At 36.2% G+C, this 22,735-nt stretch overlaps 1 protein-coding gene across 2 annotated transcripts in view; it reads right to left on the bottom strand.

Annotated features, from left to right (window-relative positions):
- Window positions 1–22,735, bottom strand: part of LOC120470000 (transmembrane protein 132C) — a 190,029-nt gene that overhangs the window by 79,197 nt on the left and 88,097 nt on the right. For both annotated transcript variants that reach the window (XM_039659365.2, XM_089130523.1), the window contains exon 3: window positions 11,309–11,449. In XM_039659365.2, the coding sequence (XP_039515299.2) occupies window positions 11,309–11,449 (141 nt within the window). The remainder of the gene's footprint in view (window positions 1–11,308; window positions 11,450–22,735) is intronic.

Raw genomic sequence — 22,735 nt, 5'->3', positions numbered from 1 at the left:
GTGTGAGTGAACAAACACCTGAAACGGCCAAACATAATTCCGCTTCAGACGGCAGAAATAACTATTTCAGTCTTTCTACTTCAAAAATTTCAGTTTAATTAAATCTGTTACTTGCCGTTATTTTGTAATTGATTCATTTACAAGTGAAAATTGTTTCTGCACAATTTGTTTTCGGTGTAAGTGAACAATTAACTATTTACCATTTAGCTGGAAAATATATATTTAAAGCATTTACACCAAAAGTATCTGCACTTCCTCTACAGGAATGAGAACAAAACATAATGGATGTTAAAAATACTCCTGAAACTGGGTTTAACACTTACACACACATACAAGTTAAGAATTATAATAATGATAAATCAACACAAAAATACATCGCTCTCCATCAGTATCTAAGAGTGCATACAACTTTTTCTGCTTGTTAATGACTTTCCTGTCCAGGTAAATATCATCAGCACTCCAAACTGATAATTAATCCCAAGAGTGTATAGCAATATGTGATTCAGGACACATTAAGCGAATAAGTGGCATGACATGCATTTGCAATGCCTGACTCCGTTTTGGTGCCTGTAACAGTAACAGTGTGTTATTGTGAAACAGGCATGAAGAAATTGGCCTTTGCACCTAAGCGATAATAGGACACAAGCTCAGCTAATCAGACTAGTGAATCATACGACTGGTGCTGATAGACAGAAAGAGGGCAGAAAAAGAAAGGCAAAGAAATCTAAATCATTAAATTCAAATGTAGGCGTCTTAGAAAGAGTGTATTGGGTTTGAGGAGAACCAGAGAAGAGCATTGGAAGTGTTATGGAAGGCCTAAAAAAGCCAAGATTAAGCCAGAACAAGGACCAATATATGTATATGTGCTATCATTGCTGATGAGGCTACAATGTTAGCAGCCGTTTAATCATTGAGACAGAGAATATTAGGCATGAAAAGTCCAAAACAATTATTTGGAAAGAACCAACCAACGGAAATTAAAGCGCACCTGTTCAATCAGTTTGATTTTCCTCCACAAAAATGGACTGTCATGCCAATGATGCTTCAAAAAGACTTAAAAGCCTGCCACTTTCAGATAATCTGATAAATGCATGATAACAGGCAAACAGAAATGTACAGTATCCTTGATGGCACCAGATTGATTTAGTCAGAAAGAAGGCCCTTTAGTGCAGCAAACTCTTAACGAGTTAGTTCAATCTGTTCATCATTTAAAGTAATCCAGTCTTTTCAGAGAATTTGAACTTCAATTCATATGGATTAGTTTTACGATCTCTATATGAACTTTTTGAAGCGTCAAAGTGGAAGTTGTGTAGTAGACTGTCAATTGAGGGACAGAAATCTATCAGATTGCATTAAAAATATCTGCATTTATGTTCGAAGATAAATGAAAGTCTTACAGTATGTGTTTGAATGACATGAGGGTGAGTAATTGTGATTGTGTGCGTCTATATATTAGGGATAACTGTATGAAAAAAAAATGCATGAATTATAATACATAGACCACAATATGCTCTGCTGCACTCGCGCTATGTCGGCGCTTCAAATGTGTTGTTAAATTAGTAGTAGGCTAGATTCAGGTTTGTCTTATCGCGTACTGCCAGTCCTGGTTGTTACCGCGCCCCTGCTCTCTCACACCCACTCTTGGGAACCTGGTGAGGGGACGGCTATTTAAGGGGTTGCGGTGATAATAAGGGGGAGGCCGTCGTTTCGTCACAGTATATCTGTGTGTGTGTGTGTGTGTGTTGTGTATATCATCTGTGGACTGTTCAAATTATTTAAAACTGCAATTCAGTAAATTCACGTAATTCCAGTTAAAATTCCGATTCAACTTCTAGTGATGAGTGGCCAATACATTTTCAGTTCCAAGAAGTTATGTTAATGAAACTCAACTCTTAAATTCTGAGTTTTGGACACAGACATAGCAAGTCCATGTCTAACAAGAAGAGAAAAAAAACTCTCAAGCTGGCAGGGAGTATCCCTCTCTCTCTTTCCCTTTGAGACTAAAGAAGCCATTTATAAAGATAATTGGTTCTAATATTATGAATGTGGGAATAACATTCTTTACCTGTTCATTCTTTACATGTCTCCTCCATGAAACCCATTCAACAACACTGAACTTAATATGAAACAGAAAGAGGAAGGCCATATTTAAACGCACACACACTCAAACACAGCCTTTTTCTTGTGTTAACATTTGTCTAGTGATCCAATTACAAGTGGTCAGTCGAGAAAAATTGCTGTTTACGTCTGATCTCAATCTCTAGTGGCTACCTGTGATTGGATTTCATCAAGGTGGTGGGTCTCTGATTCCTTGAGTATACATTACATTGTCTGGTATACATCAGAAAAACACACTGTGGTCACATGATTACCTCTAAATTCTGTTTTTTTTGTGATGGGATCAAATTATGATTGTAGGATATCTGCACTGAGGGAAGAAGTCTGATTGACATGAATTACAGAACTGATGCAAAGTATGAGCAAGAAGTAGTCATATAGGTTGCATACACTGTATATTAGTTATATATATATATATATACTGTATATATATATATATATATATATATACATACATATACACACACCCCTACATGTACACTACTGCTTAAAAGTTTAATAACAACAAGTAATAGTTCCTGATCACCAAAGCAGCATATTAGAACAATTTCATGTGACACTAAAAACTAGAGTAATGGCAGCTGAAAATTCAGTATTAATAAATTACATTTTAAAATATATAAAAATAAAACTGTTATTTTAATTTGTAATAATTTTACAAATTTTACTGTACTTTTTATCAAATACATGCCGCCTTGGTGAGCAAATGAGACTTCTTTCATATGCATAAATCATCATAGCGACCCCAAACATATGGAAGTGTATACATACGGTACACAATGTTAATTTGAACTGATGTGATTAAGGAATATGTTTGTAATTCTTTTAATCAAGCTGAAATTAAAAAAAAAAACATGTTTTAATTAAATATGTTAAGTAATGTATGTAAATATATGTAATTTATAATAAATTATTATTTACGTTTTGCACACAAGTTAAATTATTAAGTATATTAATTATAATATACAAGTTATCTATTATTAATATGATTATAGAATATAAAACCATGCAAATGGAATGCAAAAATGCAGGCATTATATGAATTTTGGGCTAGATTTAAGGATAAAAACATTTGAGTTCCCGCAAAAATCTATATTCAAAGTGTGTGGTAGTTTGCACCCCCTGTAATATATGAATTATTTGACCAGTGGGCTACTTCTGAAGGCAGAAAGTCCACGGCTCCTGTTTTGACAAATCCTGCTCAATTTTGCCAGCTCTAAAGCCTGAGACAAATCTGCAGTTTGAAAATGTGTGCGCAAGCTTGAGTCATGAACAAACTCTCAAACATAATTCCTAAAATTACTGTTTCTGCATTACATATGTACCCTACTTATCCTGTTTTAAGCCGAGAGGTCTTACTCACAGACCTGTTCAAGCCCATCTGCCCAGGAGCAGTAAAAATTAAACTTTAAAAGTTTTTCATTTAGAGTACTTACAGTATACTGAATGTGCACGGTTTGTCAGAAGAGAATACAATTATAAGAACAGTTCTCTCGAAAATTAAACATCTGTCATCTTTTACTCACCCTTGTGCAACTCTGATTTTCCTTCTCAATTAATCAAGCTCAATTAATCAATCTTTAAATTAGCCAATCCAAGTGTGAGACAAAAGGATTTGGGGGCAGTTTACTTTGTGTAATCTATTAACAGTTTTCCTCAGGGTACTCACATCTGAAATCAGTCACGTATGAAAGTCTCAGGGGCAGGGATGAAATTAGCTGCTGTTTACTTGCGTTCATCCGAGAAAAGACTCTTAAGGGTAAAATTAGGCAATGTGTTTCAGAAATTTGCAGCTAAAATGCTCTGCGTATATGTGTCTGTGTGCGTTAGGAAGTGATGTAGTCCTAGAGGGTGGCTCAAAAATATGTCTTTCTCTGTCCTTAATAAAGAGTGTGATGAAAAAAGACACCTGTGTTCAGATTTAGCCCCTGACCAAACACACATACACACAAATAAGACACACAGACCCTCAGCTGCTTCAATTCTGAAGACGCATCTGCGGCCACACACCTACAGAGATTTTCACACTCCTGCTCATCCATGGCCTAAGAATATCAGCATGTAACCCCCCTGGACACAAATACTAATTATATTCCCACAATATCCCCACAAATTCCGTGCACTATTAAGGAAACAGGCTGCATGATCCTTCAGAGGTCTTTTTAAAATGCTGATTTGGTTCTCAGGTCTCGCATTTATTATAATTACACAAATTTTGAAAAGTTTTGTGCTGCTTAATATTATTACCACTAGGCTCTTTTTGACTTTCACTTTGTTTTGATTTGTCACGTGTGTTCCCCTATCTGTGTTTCCCGCCACAATCTGTTACCTGGACACTGATTACCTCCCTCACAGCTGCCTGTCATTTGCAATCATCATCTCTGTGTATGGGCTACTGTATATGCGCGCATTTGACGCAAGGATGCTCTTCATTTTCGGGGGAAAAACGAGGAAAACGGGATTATGGCAGAGTCTTCCAAATTTACTGTCCTCCCGTCTTTGAAACGAAACTTTAATACGTTTAGATGTAATTTTATATAGAGTTATGTTTATTTAATATAATTAAAAAAGAAGCATAAACACAATGAGGGGTGTCTGTTTAGTCTGTTTTTGTGACTAACGTTTCTTTAGTATAACCATATAAAATCAAATGTAAATTCTCAGTATTGCATTGGACTCTACGATCGGCGGAAGTAATCCAGCATCCTTAGACCTTCACCGGAAATACTGCTGTGCATAGAGCCCATTTAGTTCATTCCTGTCTTCAGTTCAGGGTCCGGTATTGTTCGTGTTCGACACTCTGTCTCAACTTTCCCTGTGTATCCTGAGTATCAACATTAAAGACAGTGTTTACTACGTTCTTCGTCTGTCTTCTCTGATCCAACCTGTGACAAATATAGGAAACCTTGATACTTTTTTCAGGATTCGGTGTTTCTCCTACCATTGTCTGTAGTTAAATTAATTATCATCAAAACTTTATTATTTTTAGGAATAATCTAAATATTTCTTCCATTTTTCATTTGAACAGTAAAGCTCATTGCGCAGCATGTTGTTTGACAAAAAGTTTAATTTCATATTTAAAAAAAATTAAATGAAGGTTTTATATCTTAATTTGATTATCAGAAAAAACACAACTATAAATTTGTGTTAAAAAAAAAAAAACATGTCAGAAATATCCCCATATTCCCATATCAGGAGATCCTTGCAATGTTTTTCGAAAGAAAATTAAATGCAAAAACCACAATTGTACATTGTGCCAGTGACCACACATTGAAGTATGTTGTAAATAGTTGTGTGTTGTGATGTGTAAATAAATGTTGTTTATATTTTTTTCCAAACGTATGTGCACTCTTGTCATTTCAGCTCACTCTAGTAATGCACAGATACAAACAACCACCTAATGCGCGCTGCGTCTATGACAACACCACATATCCGTAACACGAAAAGAAAGTTCAAAAGAACAACTAACTATGTTCAATGGGCAAATAAAATGGAACACACTAAACTCCTAATTTTGCATACTTCATAGTATATACACTGTATTAAACAATATATAGTATGAAAACCTGGAAGCAGCCTTATTCTTATTCTATAAACACACTATTATACAGTATGTGTGTCTGAATGAGCTTTAAATGTGACTTTAAATGATACAATTGTAAGTGTAAGATTGAATGTGTGAGATTATTCATTATTTCTTTGTGTCTGTATGCCTCACTGTGCACTGTTCTCTGTGGAACAAAATTTGTAGTAAAATATGAAATGGTACACACACACACACACACACACACAGACACAGACTTAAGTTGTAAGTCAGTGTTAGATCTCCCAGGGCCTTTACTAATGTTTTATCTCTCTTACACGTGTACACAAACACACATCTACCAAGACAATTGGTGATTTAACCCTGGAGAGCTGTAAAAAGAGCAATTCAAATAGCAATTTATGGCCAGAGTATCCAACTCTATGAATGGACTTTATAAACCCACAGCAGATTTGCCCTTGATTTAGAATGATTCACAGAGTTGTAGTGTGCAGAGCCCCTAAAGGAGCCCCTTTAATTCCTTTGCAAAAAGAAATTAAAAATAAAGACTATCGCGTTTCTCGTGGGCACGCGATAGTTTCTCCCGCGCAAGCGATAGTTTCTCGTGCACACATGATAGTTTCTCCTGCGCACATGATAGTTTCGTGTGTGCAAGCCATACGTTTCTTGTGCGCACGCCATTCGTTTCTCGTGCACACACATTACAATTTCCAGTTTGCATACAATTTTTGCCACGGTCATGACAATGAGGAAAACAAGAGCATGGATGTCAAAGTTTAAACTTCTCTAGATTAAAAAAAGACCAACGTGTTATTAAACTGTTGGTTACAACGCAACCAACCAATCCTTATTTTATTGTCTTAAGTCTTCATTTTTTTCTTTGCAAAGGTCCCTTTAGGGGCTCCATACTAACTTTTTTTTCCACAGTGAGGTTCCAGATACTAAGCCCCTTTACAATTCTAAAGCCTGTGAACATATACAAACACACATGCACATTTACCTCTCAAAAGCATTTTAGATACAATTAACCGTCTCATTTCCATTTGTGATATTATGCTAATGATTTAATGCTTAGTGTATCTTAGCTTAGAAAGAAAAAATATGTTTCACTGTATGCCTTGATTGGTTTCATTTACCATTTTTAAATGTTTTAGAAATATGTGAAAATACCATTTAAACAAATGATTTTCATGTTGAACTCTGATTCAACAACGGGTATGTTATACAACAACTGGTAATAAAATATATTATTAAAAGGTAATTAAAAAAGTATAATACATACATAAGATTCTATATATATTTTTTATAAATATAAATTACCCAGCCCTGTTTATACTTATTACAAGACTGAAAATTTAACAGTGAAGTGTAATTTTTGTCAGATGTTTTTAACCACAGTGATTACACACATCATGTTGTTCAACAAGCATTCAAACCAAGCAAAAGAGTGTAAATATTTCCTCTTGCAACACGAGTGGCTTTAGCCTTGTGTCTAAAAGCATTCGGTTAGTGTGCATTGAGATGTTGCAGTAAACTTTGCGGGGTGAGGGGTTACCAATTTCTACAACAGTATGCTTCAGTGGAGCACTCTGGTATACAACCCATTATCTCTTGCTTTCTCAAAGACACTCACAAACATAGATGAAGAAGGGAATCAGTAGCCAGTATACTGTTGCATGTGTCCTATTAACCCCATTCCTCTCCCTCCCTATCTGATGGTTGCCTTCAGCGTATAAACACGCTGAGTTTTTGTAAACATGATGCATTAGTCATGTAGTATGTAGCCTAGACTGACCACCTCATTGCCCTACAGTTTACCACAATTAATTGCATTAGAAAGCAAGACGGACAGAAAGAAAGACAGAAAGAAAGAAAGAAAGAAAGAAAGAAAGAAAGAAAGAAAGAAAGAAAGAAAGAAAGAAAAAAAGAAAGAAAGAAAGAAAGAAAGAAAGAAAGAAAGAAAGAAAGAAAGAAAGAAAGAAAGAAAGAAAGAAAGAAAGAAAGAAAGAAAGAAAGAAAGAAAGAAAGAAAAAGTGCTACTACTATTGTGCTACTATGTGAACAAAATCCAGTAAAACGCACTAGGTTTCTACACCTAGAAAATAATGTAAGTTATTAAAATAAAATAAAAAATCCATGGCCATAGTTAAAATGTGTGTGTGTGTGTGTGTATATATATATATTTCTAGCCAAAATAAGTTCCAAAATATTTTATGGTGTAGAAATTTAGAGTAAAAATATGTTTTTTAAAATCCTTATCCAGTAAATCACAAACAATTACCAAATATGAGGTTATCGAATATTGTTTAATCTTTTGACAGCCCTAATTCAAACTCTTCTGAACTTCTGAGTCTTCTGTTGTTGTTGTTGTACATGGAGCTCAATAGTGTCTGCCATTCACATTCTTTGAAAAGAGTGCCTCAGAGATTCTAAACTTCTTTAGCTGCGTTCAGTGGAAGACAGAAAATCACTTTGGAATGACATGAGCGTGAATGAACTACTCCTTTAAGTGAGTGAGATAGTATTTGTGTTTTCATTATCACATTTAATCATCATACTTAGGCCAAAACCCAGCATGTGTGTGTGACTTCTATGCTCTACCCTCTATCTCTGCTCTCAATGACCCATAGACTTCTCTAATTTTATTTCCCCATATTTTCATTAGTTGTGGCTGTGCAACCGGGGAAAATACATTCTGCCTGCGTGTGTGTGGCAGTAAATCAATACAGTGAGCGTTAGTCTTCTCTTCTCCTTTCTGTAGACTGTCATCCCTCAACTCTCTCTCTCCCTCTCTCTCTCTCTCTAGGTTAGACTGTTAGACTGATAATACCTGACCTGAAGGTCATCTGCCGCAAACATCCAAAGGTATTACAGCCTTCTGAAGAGACGTAGTCAACAATACAAGCTGGGGAGAGTGTGTTGTGATGGGTGACACAGAGGATATAATAGCTTAACTATGTAGACGTGATGCTTAAAGGTGCAGTGTGTATTTTTTAGCGACATCTAGTGGTTCGGTTGCAAGTTGCAGTAAGGGCTCATCCCATTGCTCCCCCCTCCCTTTTTAAAGAAGCTACGGTGGCTAAAATGGGACAAACATATCGTCGACTGAGACAGCAGATGCATAGCCAGAGTAAGCCAAGAGTTTGTAACATTGTCACTGTTTCTGTACCACAGTCCATTATAAACCACATCATGGATAAAGTTTACAAAGGCATAGTCAGGTGAGGATCAAGGGTCTTAATATATAACAATAGCAATCAGCTGATTTTCTCACAAACGTAACCAGCACATTTCTCCCCACATAGCAAACCCATAAGATTTTGAAAACTTTTCGTGATCAACTTCTCTTTCAAGGTAGTAACGAACCGCGCTCAGTAGCTTTGTTTGTTCGCTGTCGCCTACGGTAGAAACATGACGTCACAATATGTCAACCTTCATAGAAGGGGGTTCCTGTGGTTATGGAGATATAAATGTCTCATTCAAAGGTAATAAAAACATTATGTTTATTAAGTAAGTTCTTTATACACAACTAAACACATAGTTATGGATGTCATATTGCATTTCTCATAATAGATACTCAAAATTGTTACACATTGCACCTTTAAAACACCATTTTGTATTCCTGCGATGGCAAAGCTGAATTTTCAGCAGTTTTCCGTGTCACGTGATCCTTCAGAAATCTTTCCAATATGCTAATTTGGTGCAAAATTATTACCAATTATTATTGGTGCTTAATTATTAATAATGGTTCCTATTAATATTGATGTAGAAAACAGTTTTTGCTGTTTAATATTATTGTGAAAACTGTCATCTTTTTTCAGGATTCCTTGAAGAACAGTCATTTCAAAAGCATTTATTTAAATCAGAAATCTTTTGTAATATTATAAATGTCTTGCACTCTGTTTTTATCTTTCTTATTTCAATTTTGAATTGTAGCATATCAAGGTTTCCACTAAAATATTAAGCAGCAAAATAGTATTTGACTACAGTGAACTAAATATCAATTTAACAGATTTTGTGAAAATTATGACATATGATTTTAATTGTAGGATACAGTCAAAGCCCCTTCTTGAAGGGGATACAGACATTTGCCATGTTTAAAACTAGCTCATTTTTATATAACAAAAAGAAAACAGCATATATTATCTAGTTCTCACAACAACAACATATTGGGGGGAAAAGTAAAGTGCCACATGTCAGTGAGTTAAAAAAGGAAGGTGTGTCATCCCTGTTTATTTAATGGCAAAAACACAACTTGCTCTTCTTTTCTCAGTGGTTTTTGCCACGGCAGAACGTGTGATCAGAATACACTAATAAAACCAACAATTTTTTCTCTTATTATTCATTTTCTCTCCTTCCATCTCTCCTGTCAGCTTGTGACTCACAGCAACAACTGAATCAGAGAAGCATTTAAGTGCAGGAACCAATTTTCCCCACCGTATAAAAACCACATGAGTACGAGAGCCGAGCAATTACCAGCGACGATGACAGCTTTAGGGTGGCGCTCGGGTCGTAAATTTCTCACTCCGCATGCCATTGGGAGATTTCTACATGCTTTGGATATCAGGACGGACTCCCATAAATCGCAGAAACGTCTATTAGAATTCCCATCCCGGCTTTCCTCTCTCCTAACCCATCTCTTCACGCTGCCTGGGGAGCTAACCTAGAGCGGTGCTAACGGCGGCGCCGTCATGAGGGGGACTGCTACGGGAAGACGAGGGGGACTGCGAGGAGCTAATTTGCACTGGAGGAGGACAGCGGGGCTGAGGACGACGCTGCCAAGGAATCGCTGAATGGTCGAGAAAGCAGAGGAGATGTTGGAGACACGGCGAATGCGCCAGAAAATCCACGGAGGAGGACTCGCGAGGCCTAATCAATCAAAGAGTGTGTGTGGTGATTAAAAAGCACTCAGGTGGAATATGTTACAGTGAAGAGTTTTCTCTCCTCAAAGGAAGAAAAAGAGCCAGTGAGTGACAGAAACTGAAATACTAGGAGCCCAGATTACAAAGCCTTGGAGCTAATCATTTGTTTTACAACAGTCCCCAACCCTACAACCTCATTGTACAAACGGGGGAGAAAACAGTTAACAGAATGAAAAAATAATGAGACTACTAGTGTGAAATTTCAAGTGGTGCACCATATATTATGTGACAGAGCATACAATATTTTTGATTTTACATTGATGTTTTCCTGAAAATTAAGCATTTTTTTTCCCACGACAATGATTCTCATGACTGTATTTCAGTATTGTGTACTTCAATATAGTTATACAATTATTATTACTATTTCCATTTATCAAATTTTACTTTAAGCATGCTATGATGACTTTAAATTGAATGATGTTTGACTGAAAAAAAATTGCACCTTACATTAATCAGAATTAAATCCTCACAATATGGTAATGAGAACTGAGATGAAATGTGCTTAATTATAAAAATTATGCCACAGACTAAAAACAGACTACTTTTTTTTACTTTTGTTTCTATATTTTTAACTTTTGGGTGAAATGTAATCATGTGTTTTGTGAGATTTATCCAAAATGCCTGAAATAAATAGTAAACATAAAATCATATAGTAATAAAATGATTAGCTATTTATTCATGAACTTGATTTGAAAGCAGAGAATGACATCATAACAGTACTTACTTCTCATTGGATGAGCTGGCCTTCCGCTGGCAGAACATGGACAGGGAGGAGGACCCAGGCACTACTTCTTGCTTGATTTCCCACGCTGCCAGATTACTGGGCTTCACCACCATGAAATTAATGCCTTCCCCATACTGGACTCTAAGGAAATCAAGAACACAGGATTTGAGCCTAAACAACACACCTATAAACTTATTCTCTTGACATAACTTTATACAAATTAAGCTCAAACACACATTTCTGTTTTTAATTTAGAAAATGTAGCCCCTTAATGATAACATATTGCTTTTTTATTACCCGTTTAATAAATAATCAACTGCCACCAGGTATAAAAAATCCCTACCAGATGAGGTTACATTAATATTTAGTGATAATTCTACATCCAAATTTAGAAAAGCAACCCCTTGAAAAGTAGATCATACTTTTTTATTAGCGTTCTCTCAACAACACATTAGTAAGCTAACACATATTAAACACCTCTGTTTTAGGGATTCGCATCGGTGCATTGGCATAAAAGCTAACGATGCATCGATTTAAATAAGTGTGCATCGATACAAGTTGGCATTTGTATCGCAATGCATCGTTTCTAACATATCTGCATCGGTAAAAAATTTGATTTATTAGATTTATTCATGTATAACTATTTGTAGATGTTTTATACTTTTACTATTTAGAAAGTGACCAATCATTTGAGACCAATATTTTATTAAGTAACTGCTGCATTGTGATTTCCTTGTTAAGTCAATGTAAAGACGCATTTACAGAAGCCTGTGACTACAAACAATAGTTTTTCAGTTGATTTACATTATTTACATTTGAATAGTTATGAAAGACCTGTTTGTGAAAGGTTTTTTTTTTCTTCATTTGTATTATTGTTTATGTTAAAACAGCTCCTGCTTTCTGAACACAGTATAATATATGATTCAAATACGCCTGTTGGCAAGTTACAGAACATTTCTTTATTGTTTATCCCTGAGCATCCTTAAATTGTTTCACTGATAAATGTGTAACTGGAGACAGGACAGGAAAAGAATGTCTGTTTTTATTTAGCCTAATCTTTTTGTTTTATGAAAACCAAATGTTATGTGAAAGAGCCAAGCATTAAAAGTCAGATGGCACTTAAGCTACTTTATGATTTGTTGTGTGTCTGGACAAAAGAAATAAATGTTAACTATTTATATAACATTGAATTGCATAGCATCATATTTTTTTCTCCATTGAATCATATTATATTGAATCGCATCGCGTTGAATCGAATCGAAATCGGATCGCACCGCATCGTAATATTAGTGAATCGTATGGCATCACATCGGTAGCTGCTATGTATCTTTAATTTATCGTATTGTTGGCTATGCATCGAGATCTGTATCGTATCGGTCTCATCTACTGTAAGGAGATGCACATCCCTACTCTGTTTAGGTGTGCACTTATGTACTTTGGAAAGTATACAGTAAAGCATTTAATAATAAGTGTACGAGTATGTGTGCATTTTTTATTGATAAACCTCTGTCCTCTGTACCTGTCTGCTGACTCATCTATTCCTCACCTTAGCAAGATTCTGCAGACTTTATTAACACACACACACACACACACACTGCATCTGCCTTTCAATGGCCTTGGAACACTTTATTCTTTGGGTTTGGCATTACTATTTTTTCAGAGTCTGTTATCAGTAGTTACGTTTACATGGACACCGTTTGTTTCAATCAATTTTTTTATGATTTATTACTCAGAACACAGTGTATACATGAACACTAAATATAGTGATCGGCTTGATGCGCGCATTTTTATGTCACACGCTTCAAATTTGACTTTTTTTTTTTACATGCACGCACTGAGTTTCCCTTGGTTTGCACACACTATTCTACTAAATTACTGCTTTTCTTAAATTGGAGACAACAAGCACATGAACCATAGTGACGCAAACAGGAAAAACACCCATTCCCGCACCGTCTGTGGATGAGTGTCTGAAACAAGGACTGGTGGGACGTTGTCCTGTTCCAATTCACAGACGATGAGTGGAAGGACATTTTTAGAATGATGCGACAGTTATTTATGACACTTCATTCATTCCCTTCATTACGCCATTTCTACGTCATTGCACATGCGCAGTCCTTTCCAGTTTTGGTTTATAATCCGATCAAATGTTTACATGTCCTCTTCATCAGATAAGAAAAGGGTTAACCCACCCCTTACAATCCAAAAGAAATCTTAAAAATCTCGGATTTGGCCAATTTATTCTGATTGACAAGGTTATGTGACTTTTTTTATTACGAATGTGCTAGAAGTCAGATTGGGTCCATGTAAACGCAGCAAGTCTTTGGACTGTATGTATATTCAAATCAAAATGCAAACCACAGAGAGAAAAAAACTCTTTTCAAACTAATTCATAACGACTGCTAAAAAGATCAGTTTTCTTGAGTTTGGTCTCACAGACTAGTGATGCACCGATGTGAAAATTTTGGCTGATACCGATAACCGATATTAATATGGCCGAAATAGATATTTACCGATGTCGATACCTCTGTATAGAAAACACATAGCGAGGATTGGGGCTGCACGATATTGGTAAAAAATGACATTGCGATATAAAAACAATTTCACCAGATGACTTGAATAGCTCTATTTGAAAAGAATGAATCATTCTAGAATGACTGGGGTGGTTTTGTCATGGAGTAAATCCACACAGAAACTAATATTAATGGAATGTTAGCTACTGTATGTAGTTAACTAGACTTTAATAAATAGAACCTTATAGTGTTTCCGATTAATGTCTCTTGAGTTCATGTTGGACAGATCAGTTGTTTTAACCATTCATTAAAGTGAATCAGTTCAAAGGAGTCATTAGTTCACAGATAAGACAACACAGTCTCATGAAGATGCGTATCTATACCACGAGTGTCATTTCTCGTGGCATTTATACGCCAAAAGTGTTTTTTTCGTGTATATGGTACGCACTAAAAAACCCTGGGTTAGGTTTAGGGGGGAGGGGGGTGGGGAGTTCGTGCGTATTATACGCAAAAAAGTGCGTATCATATGTACGCGAAAATCGCGTGCCAAATACACGCAAAAACTGTTTTTGGCGTATAAATGCCACGAGAAATGACATTCGTGCCATAGACACGAACTTTCATGAGATCGGGCTGGATAAGACGTGTCATTACGGACCATGGCACAGGTTGTGTGATTATCCAGGTTGTTAGGACATCGCACGAGATTTGTCTCAACACAGAAAATATTTCTGTGTTGAGCAGCCGCCTTACAGTTCCTCCTGAACCAAAACAGCGAGCTTCTGCTGCATTCACAGCATAGCATAACCATAACTACATAGCATAGATGACAACCTATGATGGTCTACTCAGAGCTGTTCACATCCCCTCGGATTTACTGACTCGGATTTATACATTTCAATGGCAACACTATCAATGCCAAGATAAATCTGCAGCAGTCAGGTGGTACAAGTAAGAGCTCTGTAAGATGTTTATGTTCATTATAATTAAAACATTATGAGCTTTGTGACATGAGGAAATTTAACAACATCTCTCATGGTGCTCAGCAGACTTTGCTGTGCATGTCATATTTTTTGGAGGTGTGGCTTTGGAGACACTCTGAAGGAAGGGTGGAACTATTGCTATTGCTAGCCTCTCCAAAATAGCCAAAATGTCTTAAGGAACCAACTTTACAAATTCTGAAAACCTGAATTCTGAGTCAATTACAAACATTCCATAAACAAACAACTACTCAAAAGAAGTATAATTTTTCTGTTTTTAAACCTCCAGTTTTGCAGGAACTTTTGAGAAGAGTAACATAGTAACATATGGATAAAATAGCCTGCTTTCATAGTCACAACACAGCTGCTACACATCTCTTATGTAACTTCTTAGCTATTGTGTAACAACTAATTATTATTTTTTTCCAGCATATATGAACATGCATTAGGATATATATTTATGTAATGAAAAAAAAAAAATTTCTAAATGTTTAAATCATTGTGATAAGGGAAATCAAAGTTCAAACTCTAAAAATGGGTGAATCATCCACCATTGTGTCCTTGAACAGGCCATCAGGATGCTCCGGGGGGTGTCTTCCAAATGAATGAATGTTAATGTAATACTGTATATCCCAGTCCAGTGATCACATGGTCTGTAATATAAAAGTCACATGGAATGTTCAGCCAGAGTCCTATTATCATTATAATCACGGGTGTAATAAAGCTGCGTTATTAAAGAACAGATATCGACAATCATTTACCAGAAAACACACATGCGCATAAATATGGTGATGCTGCCAACTGATATTTCAGTTCTGAAGACTACAATGGAAAAGCACTCTGGTAGTGAGCATAACAACGGGAAAGGTCATGTATTTGCGTGTGTGTATGTCTGTGTGTAAGAGTGGACACCGCACAGGAAGCATTCGGGTCTGCAGGCCAATCCAATTGGCATTTAATTAACTGGGGACTCAGATCAAGGAGTTTACCCTTCTAAATCAATCCCCTATCCCGAGACTAAACGCTCGCACACGTACAAACACACATGGTGGATTACACAGGTGGATTAGCAGGGTTTGTCTGGCAACGTGTCAGTCGGAGATGAGTTTGCAGTTTGTGGCGTAAAGGATGACACAACCTTTGCACCAAAACAAACGGCCGTGTTATTGTATGTGTGCGTGAGATAGAGAATAGTGTGTATCAGCTTGGCATAATTCTGCATTTAGACAGCGAATGTAACACAAACACAGAAATGAAAATCACAAATACTGAGCATCTGAGTTTGCTTCCATGAACTGGTGGCTGCATAATATCTGTTGGCGTTGATAAGTTTGGCATTTAGCAGTTGACGTGGCTACATTTGCACTTTCCGTTGCTCTGCTCCAGACCCTAGTCAGCTGCTTAGATAGGGTGGCCATTTTGGGGATCATAAGTGCTCGCCAGACTTTTCCAAAAAAGGCAACCTTCTTATTATGATGCCTACGAAGGACAAAGTCTAAGGGAGCATTGTATCCTTCACAGAAAAGCCAATTCCACAATTACAATAAGCTTGGTAAAACATCTACTACAAAGGTAAATAAATCGGGCTTTCATTTCATTCAATATAAATGTGTCATTTGGTATGCATTTTGATGCTTATTAGAGGACCATTAGCTTAGCAAAATGCTAACATCAAACAATTGAAATCAATTAGGAGCAAAAATGTGGAATGTTATTTGTGTCTTGTCCTGAGTAGAGCTGCTTGATATATATTGAAATAAAATAAGTATGACGATTTGGCATAGCAAAAACTGTGAATAATTACATTTTATGTGCGTGAGTTTGGCACTGTGTCCAGTTACAAAAGTGGAGCACATCGTGCAGTTTTAAATAAACTCAGTGCCACTCTGAAACCAGCAGCACATTGATTTACCAAGGTTTGCGTTCATCAATGTACTGGTGTTTGTGCCATTATTTACCAGCCCAAAACAAGCACGTCTTAAACCAGACACTAACTGGTAGATTGCGTTGGTCATTATGGAAATGATCTGACTGTGTTTGTGTTCTTTAATTTTTGCGTCATTAGTAGATCAGAACTTTCCACTCCTGTCTGTGATGTTTTGGAATTGCGCTAATTTGCCATGTTTAGTAAATCTACACCCCTTAAAATTTTAAAATGAAGAAATTAAGACATTAAGTATTAAGTATTATTAAGTAATATTACTGCAAAAAAAAGAAATACTATATTAAATATTTCTTTTTATTTTATAATAATATTTTATATAAAATCATGATTATAATTTTTTAGTCCTACTGAATGGGTCAAAAACAATAGGCTGTGAATGTGGCCTGTAGAGAGATTTATAATAAAAAATTACAACATGAACATTTAATAGAAAAAATAATCACTTTATGGTGAAAAAGATTTAAGTTGGTTCTTATAAAGAGAATATCCAAGAGTAAAACTTTCTCCTAAATTGTTCAGCCCTAAAATGTTGGCACTCAAAAAAAGTCTTCAGAGAAAAAATGTCATTTTAAAATATTTTAAATTGTTTTTTTTGTTGTTGTTGTTTTTTTGTTTTTTTTGCAGATGCACTACAAAATAACCCCAATCTTTCTAGAATGATTCATTCTTTCCAAATAGAGCTATTCCAGTCCTCTGGTTTAAAAAAAAAAAATAATAATAATAAAAGAATTGTATTTTTGTCCTATCGCAACAAGTATTGAAATGTCAGTTTTTTTCCAATATGAGTGAGGCCAGCTTAGTCCGTGGCCAGCTTAGTTGACAAAAAATTGACTCTTATGAGTTGGTTCTTTTTAGTAATTTAACAAAAGACAGAAAGATCACTGTAGCCACATTCCTTAAACAAATTACTCGTATGAGCTAGTTCATTTAATGATGAGTTAACTGTTAATGTAAAATGTATAATATTGCCAGAGAGAAAATTTCTTTTATATTTAATCAAAATGGGCAATAAAGCCAGATTATTCCGAATCAAATCGAAAGCTTTTGAATTGGAATGTGAATCTTTAATGATACCCAACCTTATAGCCTCTATGCACGATCGCTTCCGGGTTTGTCTCAGCACGCCCAGTTACATCCGGTGCTGCATCAGAAGCCGGTTTTGCGTTAGGTGGAGATAGTATCAAATTACACTTGCTGTTTATAAAAACGTCCTGCGGTTAACGTGAATGATGTTAACAACACTGTAAGGCAGTTAGTTGTCACACAAGAGTAAAAAAAGAGAAGTTATTTAAATTCTATATTTCAAGCTAGATCAATAACTTTGAGGGTTAGTATTCTCTCATATCATACGAAAAATCGTTTCTAAAATCGTTGTCTCCGTTTCTGAGAAAACGGATTTTATTAAAGTTTTGCCGCTATACACTTGGCCTGCAGAACGCGGTTCCGGAAGTAAAGAAGCTGACTGAGATTCTTTCGGACACACGTCAGCAGGGTTCGTGCATAGAGCCTATTACAGACTACAGAGCACTCCAAATCAGTCACTTGATGGTTAGGATGTGTAGGCAGTAAGCAGCAGGTTGGTCATTTGGTTTTGGCACAGATTGTGTTGATCTGAGATTGGCACTCTCACTCTGATACATATGGTTTTAAAGCGCCAAGCTACATTTCAGGGGCCGTCTGCCGCCCAGTGCCAACATGGCGGCGGGCTCTGTGAGAGCATGACAGGAGCAGCCCAGCGTAAAAGTGTCCCAGAGACTCAAGCCCCTGTCTGGACCAGTGTTTGAGTGACAGGAGCAGGACAGGCATGCTGAGATGTGCCTTGGCAACCCTCATGGTCCCTGTGGCAACCTCCTATTCTTATTGGCTGGCTGTGATAGTTTCAAATGCCACAGGGGCCAGCCTGAGATGCCAGGTCTTTATCTCTCGTCCTTCAGGGAGAGAGACAAAGATGATGTGAAAGATATATGTATTGTATATAAAATGTATTATTTTTCCAAGTATTTGTTTGCTATGCATTTTGATGCTTATTAGAGCACAAAATGATAACATCAAACTATTGAAATCAATTGAGAGTGTTATTTGTGTGCTGAGCGGAATGGAGCTGCACGATATATTGAAATAACATCAGTATGATGATGTGGGTTAGTCTAATTATCAGATAGCAAAAACTGCGACTAATAAAATGCATGCTAGGTTTTTGTTTTTGTTTTTCTGAACGGAAATCACAAGGATACAGTACAAGGAGGGGAACGAAACCCACTTGGGTTTATACAGAGCTCCACTCCACTTACATGAATAAACAACAAAACAAAACTAACAAACAAACAAAAAAGAAGATTTATGGGAGCTTCTACATATATATTCTCCTTTCATGTTTTTATAAACTTCTGCTTACACAATCTTTCTTTCTCTCTCTTTACACTCACAGAGGCTGTCGTTGCTAGCCCATCTCTGTCCCTCTCAATGGGGTGTATTTTGAGATCTCTGTCCGCAACGTCTTAAGAGCACGATTGTTTTGACAAGCACACACAGACATCCTTAATTCATTACACCACTAAATTATGCATGGCTGTCTTCTAATGTATGCTCTGACAAACCCACAGTGTCATGTTCATTTACAACTCTCTCCTGAATAAAAGGATAATCCAACCAATCAGAGCCAATCTGCATTACCCAAACTTATGCAAAACTGGCAAATGTGACAACATAGAGGAACAAAATGGACAAAGCCAGTGAATCTCACTCAACATGATCAATCTAATTAATTAAGAGAGCGTTAGAAGTGATATTTGGAATAACTTTGCTTAATAAACTGTGAGGGAAATGGGAAAAGGTGAACCAAGAGACCTTACCACACTAGGAGGAGGTCTGCAAACGTTGCTATGAAACAAACCTTGCCAAGCATCTGTCACTTGCCCATCCTGACTTTTACAAGGAGTCAAGACGTCAACAGATGAGTGGATCATTCAAACTATCTCATTTAGATTTTTTTACTTTTAACACTGATCAACCCACATATGTAAGCCAGACACTTTGAAGACAGAAGCCATTTGTTAATTTTAAAGAGATAGTTCACTTTGAAATTAATTTTTGATATGTTTTAGCTTACCTCAAGGGCATCCAAGATGTAGGCGTCTTTTTTTCCACAGTATTTTCAATTTTGATATTTTTAGGTCAAACCGTTCTTGTCTGTCAGTCATATAATGGAGGTATATGGGGTCCACCTCAAAGAGCATGCACAGAGAAGTCCAAATTAAACATGATTTAATAACTCGTAAATGTAAGTACACATTGATGGCCTAAGACACGAAACGAGCGGTTTGTGAGAGAAAACGAACAGTATTTATATCGTTTTACGTCTTGTAACCACAGCCACGTCCAAGTGATCTGAGAGCACGGACGCTTTCGGTCTGCGCATGCGCCGGAAAGCGCCAGAAGTGATCTTTTTTATATATAACCATTACACTTTTCAGCAAAGCAAATAAAAATTGTTGCCACACACATACTTTGCACATTACTATATAATATCTGTAACTTTCTCCAGGTTATTTTACCCGGCGAATAGAGCAGGCGGCTACGTGTGGGGTCCAACATCCATGATGTACGTGCGTGGGAAATTGTTGGCGTTGGTGACGGGTTTGTCAACACACTGGCGCGCTGATATGAAGTTGCTGTCTGTGCACATCTTTTCGAGAAGTGATTTTAGCCCAGGAAAGATTGAACTTGTTAACTCATTTTGCCCACTTATGCTACACATTTAGTTTGGCACAAAATGTGAATGTAGAGGTAACGTTATACTGTTTTTATTTTATGTAACCATCTTTTGTCATACAATGTCCTGTCATTTCATTGTAATCTTTAATAAATATAAGCTACCATTCTGATTTTACACATTTGATCCATGGTATTGCTTGGACACACATCAACATCATAAAAACCATAGACAGCTACAGTAGGATACAACGTTAAAATAGCCTAAATTATAAAGTTATGAAACTTTACTTTGCCTTCAGCCAAAACGATTTGCCAAGGACCAAATTACAGATTAATGAGACCAAAGATTGCCCGTTAGATATACACAAGACGAATTATATATCATGTTTAACCACTAGACATCAGAGCCAGCGGGAAACGCCTGAAGCTTTACAGTGGAAGTTCGATCGTAGATTTGAGTTCGATGCATGATGTCTGTGGTTCAATATGGCTGTGTCGGCGCATAACATACGTCATAAATAAACTTATCTGATTGGCTAACGGGAAACCATTTTAAACTTCAGAGAAGCGCCCCCAAGTGAGAGAGAAAACACTTCTCTATTATGCCATTCCAGACTCTGTCTACGAAGCAAAGTGAAGTAGCAGAGTCTGGTATTACCAGGCTAGTAATATTTCCCTTGAACAGAGCATTTTTCTTGTATGTCTGTTTCATTTTTGAACTACCGCAATGCTAAATTAATGTTTGCCGAAAAAGGAAAATGAACCATATTAACCTTTTTACCAGTCATGTGAAGAAAAAAAAACTAAGTATAAAATGCTGTGAGCATGAAATAGGAAAAGTATGAAACACATTTCCTTCTGTAAATGAAAATAAATTTCCATCAAATTAACTTCACACCCACACTCCCATTTCTCATCTCCAAACCACCAGGTGATCCCTATTCAGATAGACCCAAAGGCCCTTTAACTGTGTGTTTGCCTGTGCGTGTGATTCTTTACTTTTTAATTGTGTGTATGGATGCAAGTGTGTGTGTGTCCCAATCAAAGATCTCTGTAGGGAACTCCCATTAGCAACAATATAACAGTATGCCATCTTAGTTGTGTATATATAAATCTTTAATTTCAAGCATGGTACAGACTCCATGCTGTGGATGATTTTAAACACTCTCTGTGTTTAACTAATGGCTGCTCACTGAGGAGGGCCAAAAACTCAGCCCTTCTTTTCTGTTCACAGAAAGGCGCATCAATTATTACTTATTTTAAAGTCACCATGAAATCATAATTGACAACTCTTGTTAAATTGGGAATATTGCAGTATGTATTAATGATTTAGGGACAACCTGTCACTAACACAGTATAACATCAATAGCAAACAACAACTATACAATGATTCAATCAATTCCTGACAAAGTCCCGTCCTACATTTTTTCTTGTTTGAGAAACCATTTCAGTCAGCTATTCGTCACAATAGAGATTAAAAGACTATTGCACCCCCCCCCCCATGCTTATGAGGCTGTGAATAACTAAAAAAAAATAAAGTAAAAAATTATGTCATATATTTTATTTTAGTAATATTAAATATTTTATTTACATAAAATGTCATATATCATAGTTTTTTTTTATTAAATCTAAATAAATTATGATATACAGTACCGTACAAAAGTCTTAGGCATGTCAGTTTTCAAACATACAAAAATTATTTTAAGCCAGTTATTTATATATTTTCCTGTAGTGTGTCAGTTGGAAATATCAGTTTATGTTCCTTTTAGGCAAGACACTACAGGTGAATAGAGCAAAATTTTTAAATAATGGAAATCACCCAGAAACTTCCTCAGTTGATTACTTACACAAGTATATAAAAACGTATTATAAGTTTTTGAAATTTGTATGTTTAATTAAGCAAATTGTGAATTAACTCATTAAATATGTGCAATCAGGAGATAGGTCTGAAAATATGATAAAGCCAGGTGCAAAATTCTTGTCATTTTGTTTACACACAAGATAAAAAAAAAAATCTCAGAGGGATTTCAAGATATATGCTTTCATTACCTAGGAAATCAAAATATACTGTCCATTAGTGTTGTCACGGTACCAAAATTTCAGTATTCGGTACCGATACCAGTTAAAATTCATGGTTCTCGGTACCAATTTCGGTACCAAAGCTTAGTTTAAATTTACATATATTTAAGTGTTTATCACGGTTACAAGTATGGAAACTGTACATTTGTATTATAAACACTTTAGAAAAAGATTAGATAAAATGACCTAAAATAAACAA

This window comes from Pimephales promelas, chromosome 4 (assembly GCF_988280905.1).
Source record: "Pimephales promelas chromosome 4, fPimPro1.hap1.1, whole genome shotgun sequence".
NCBI classification, from domain to species: Eukaryota; Metazoa; Chordata; class Actinopteri; order Cypriniformes; family Leuciscidae; genus Pimephales; species Pimephales promelas.
The sequence above is the reverse complement of the archived record's forward strand: the minus strand, read 5'-3'. Positions and strand labels throughout refer to the sequence as shown.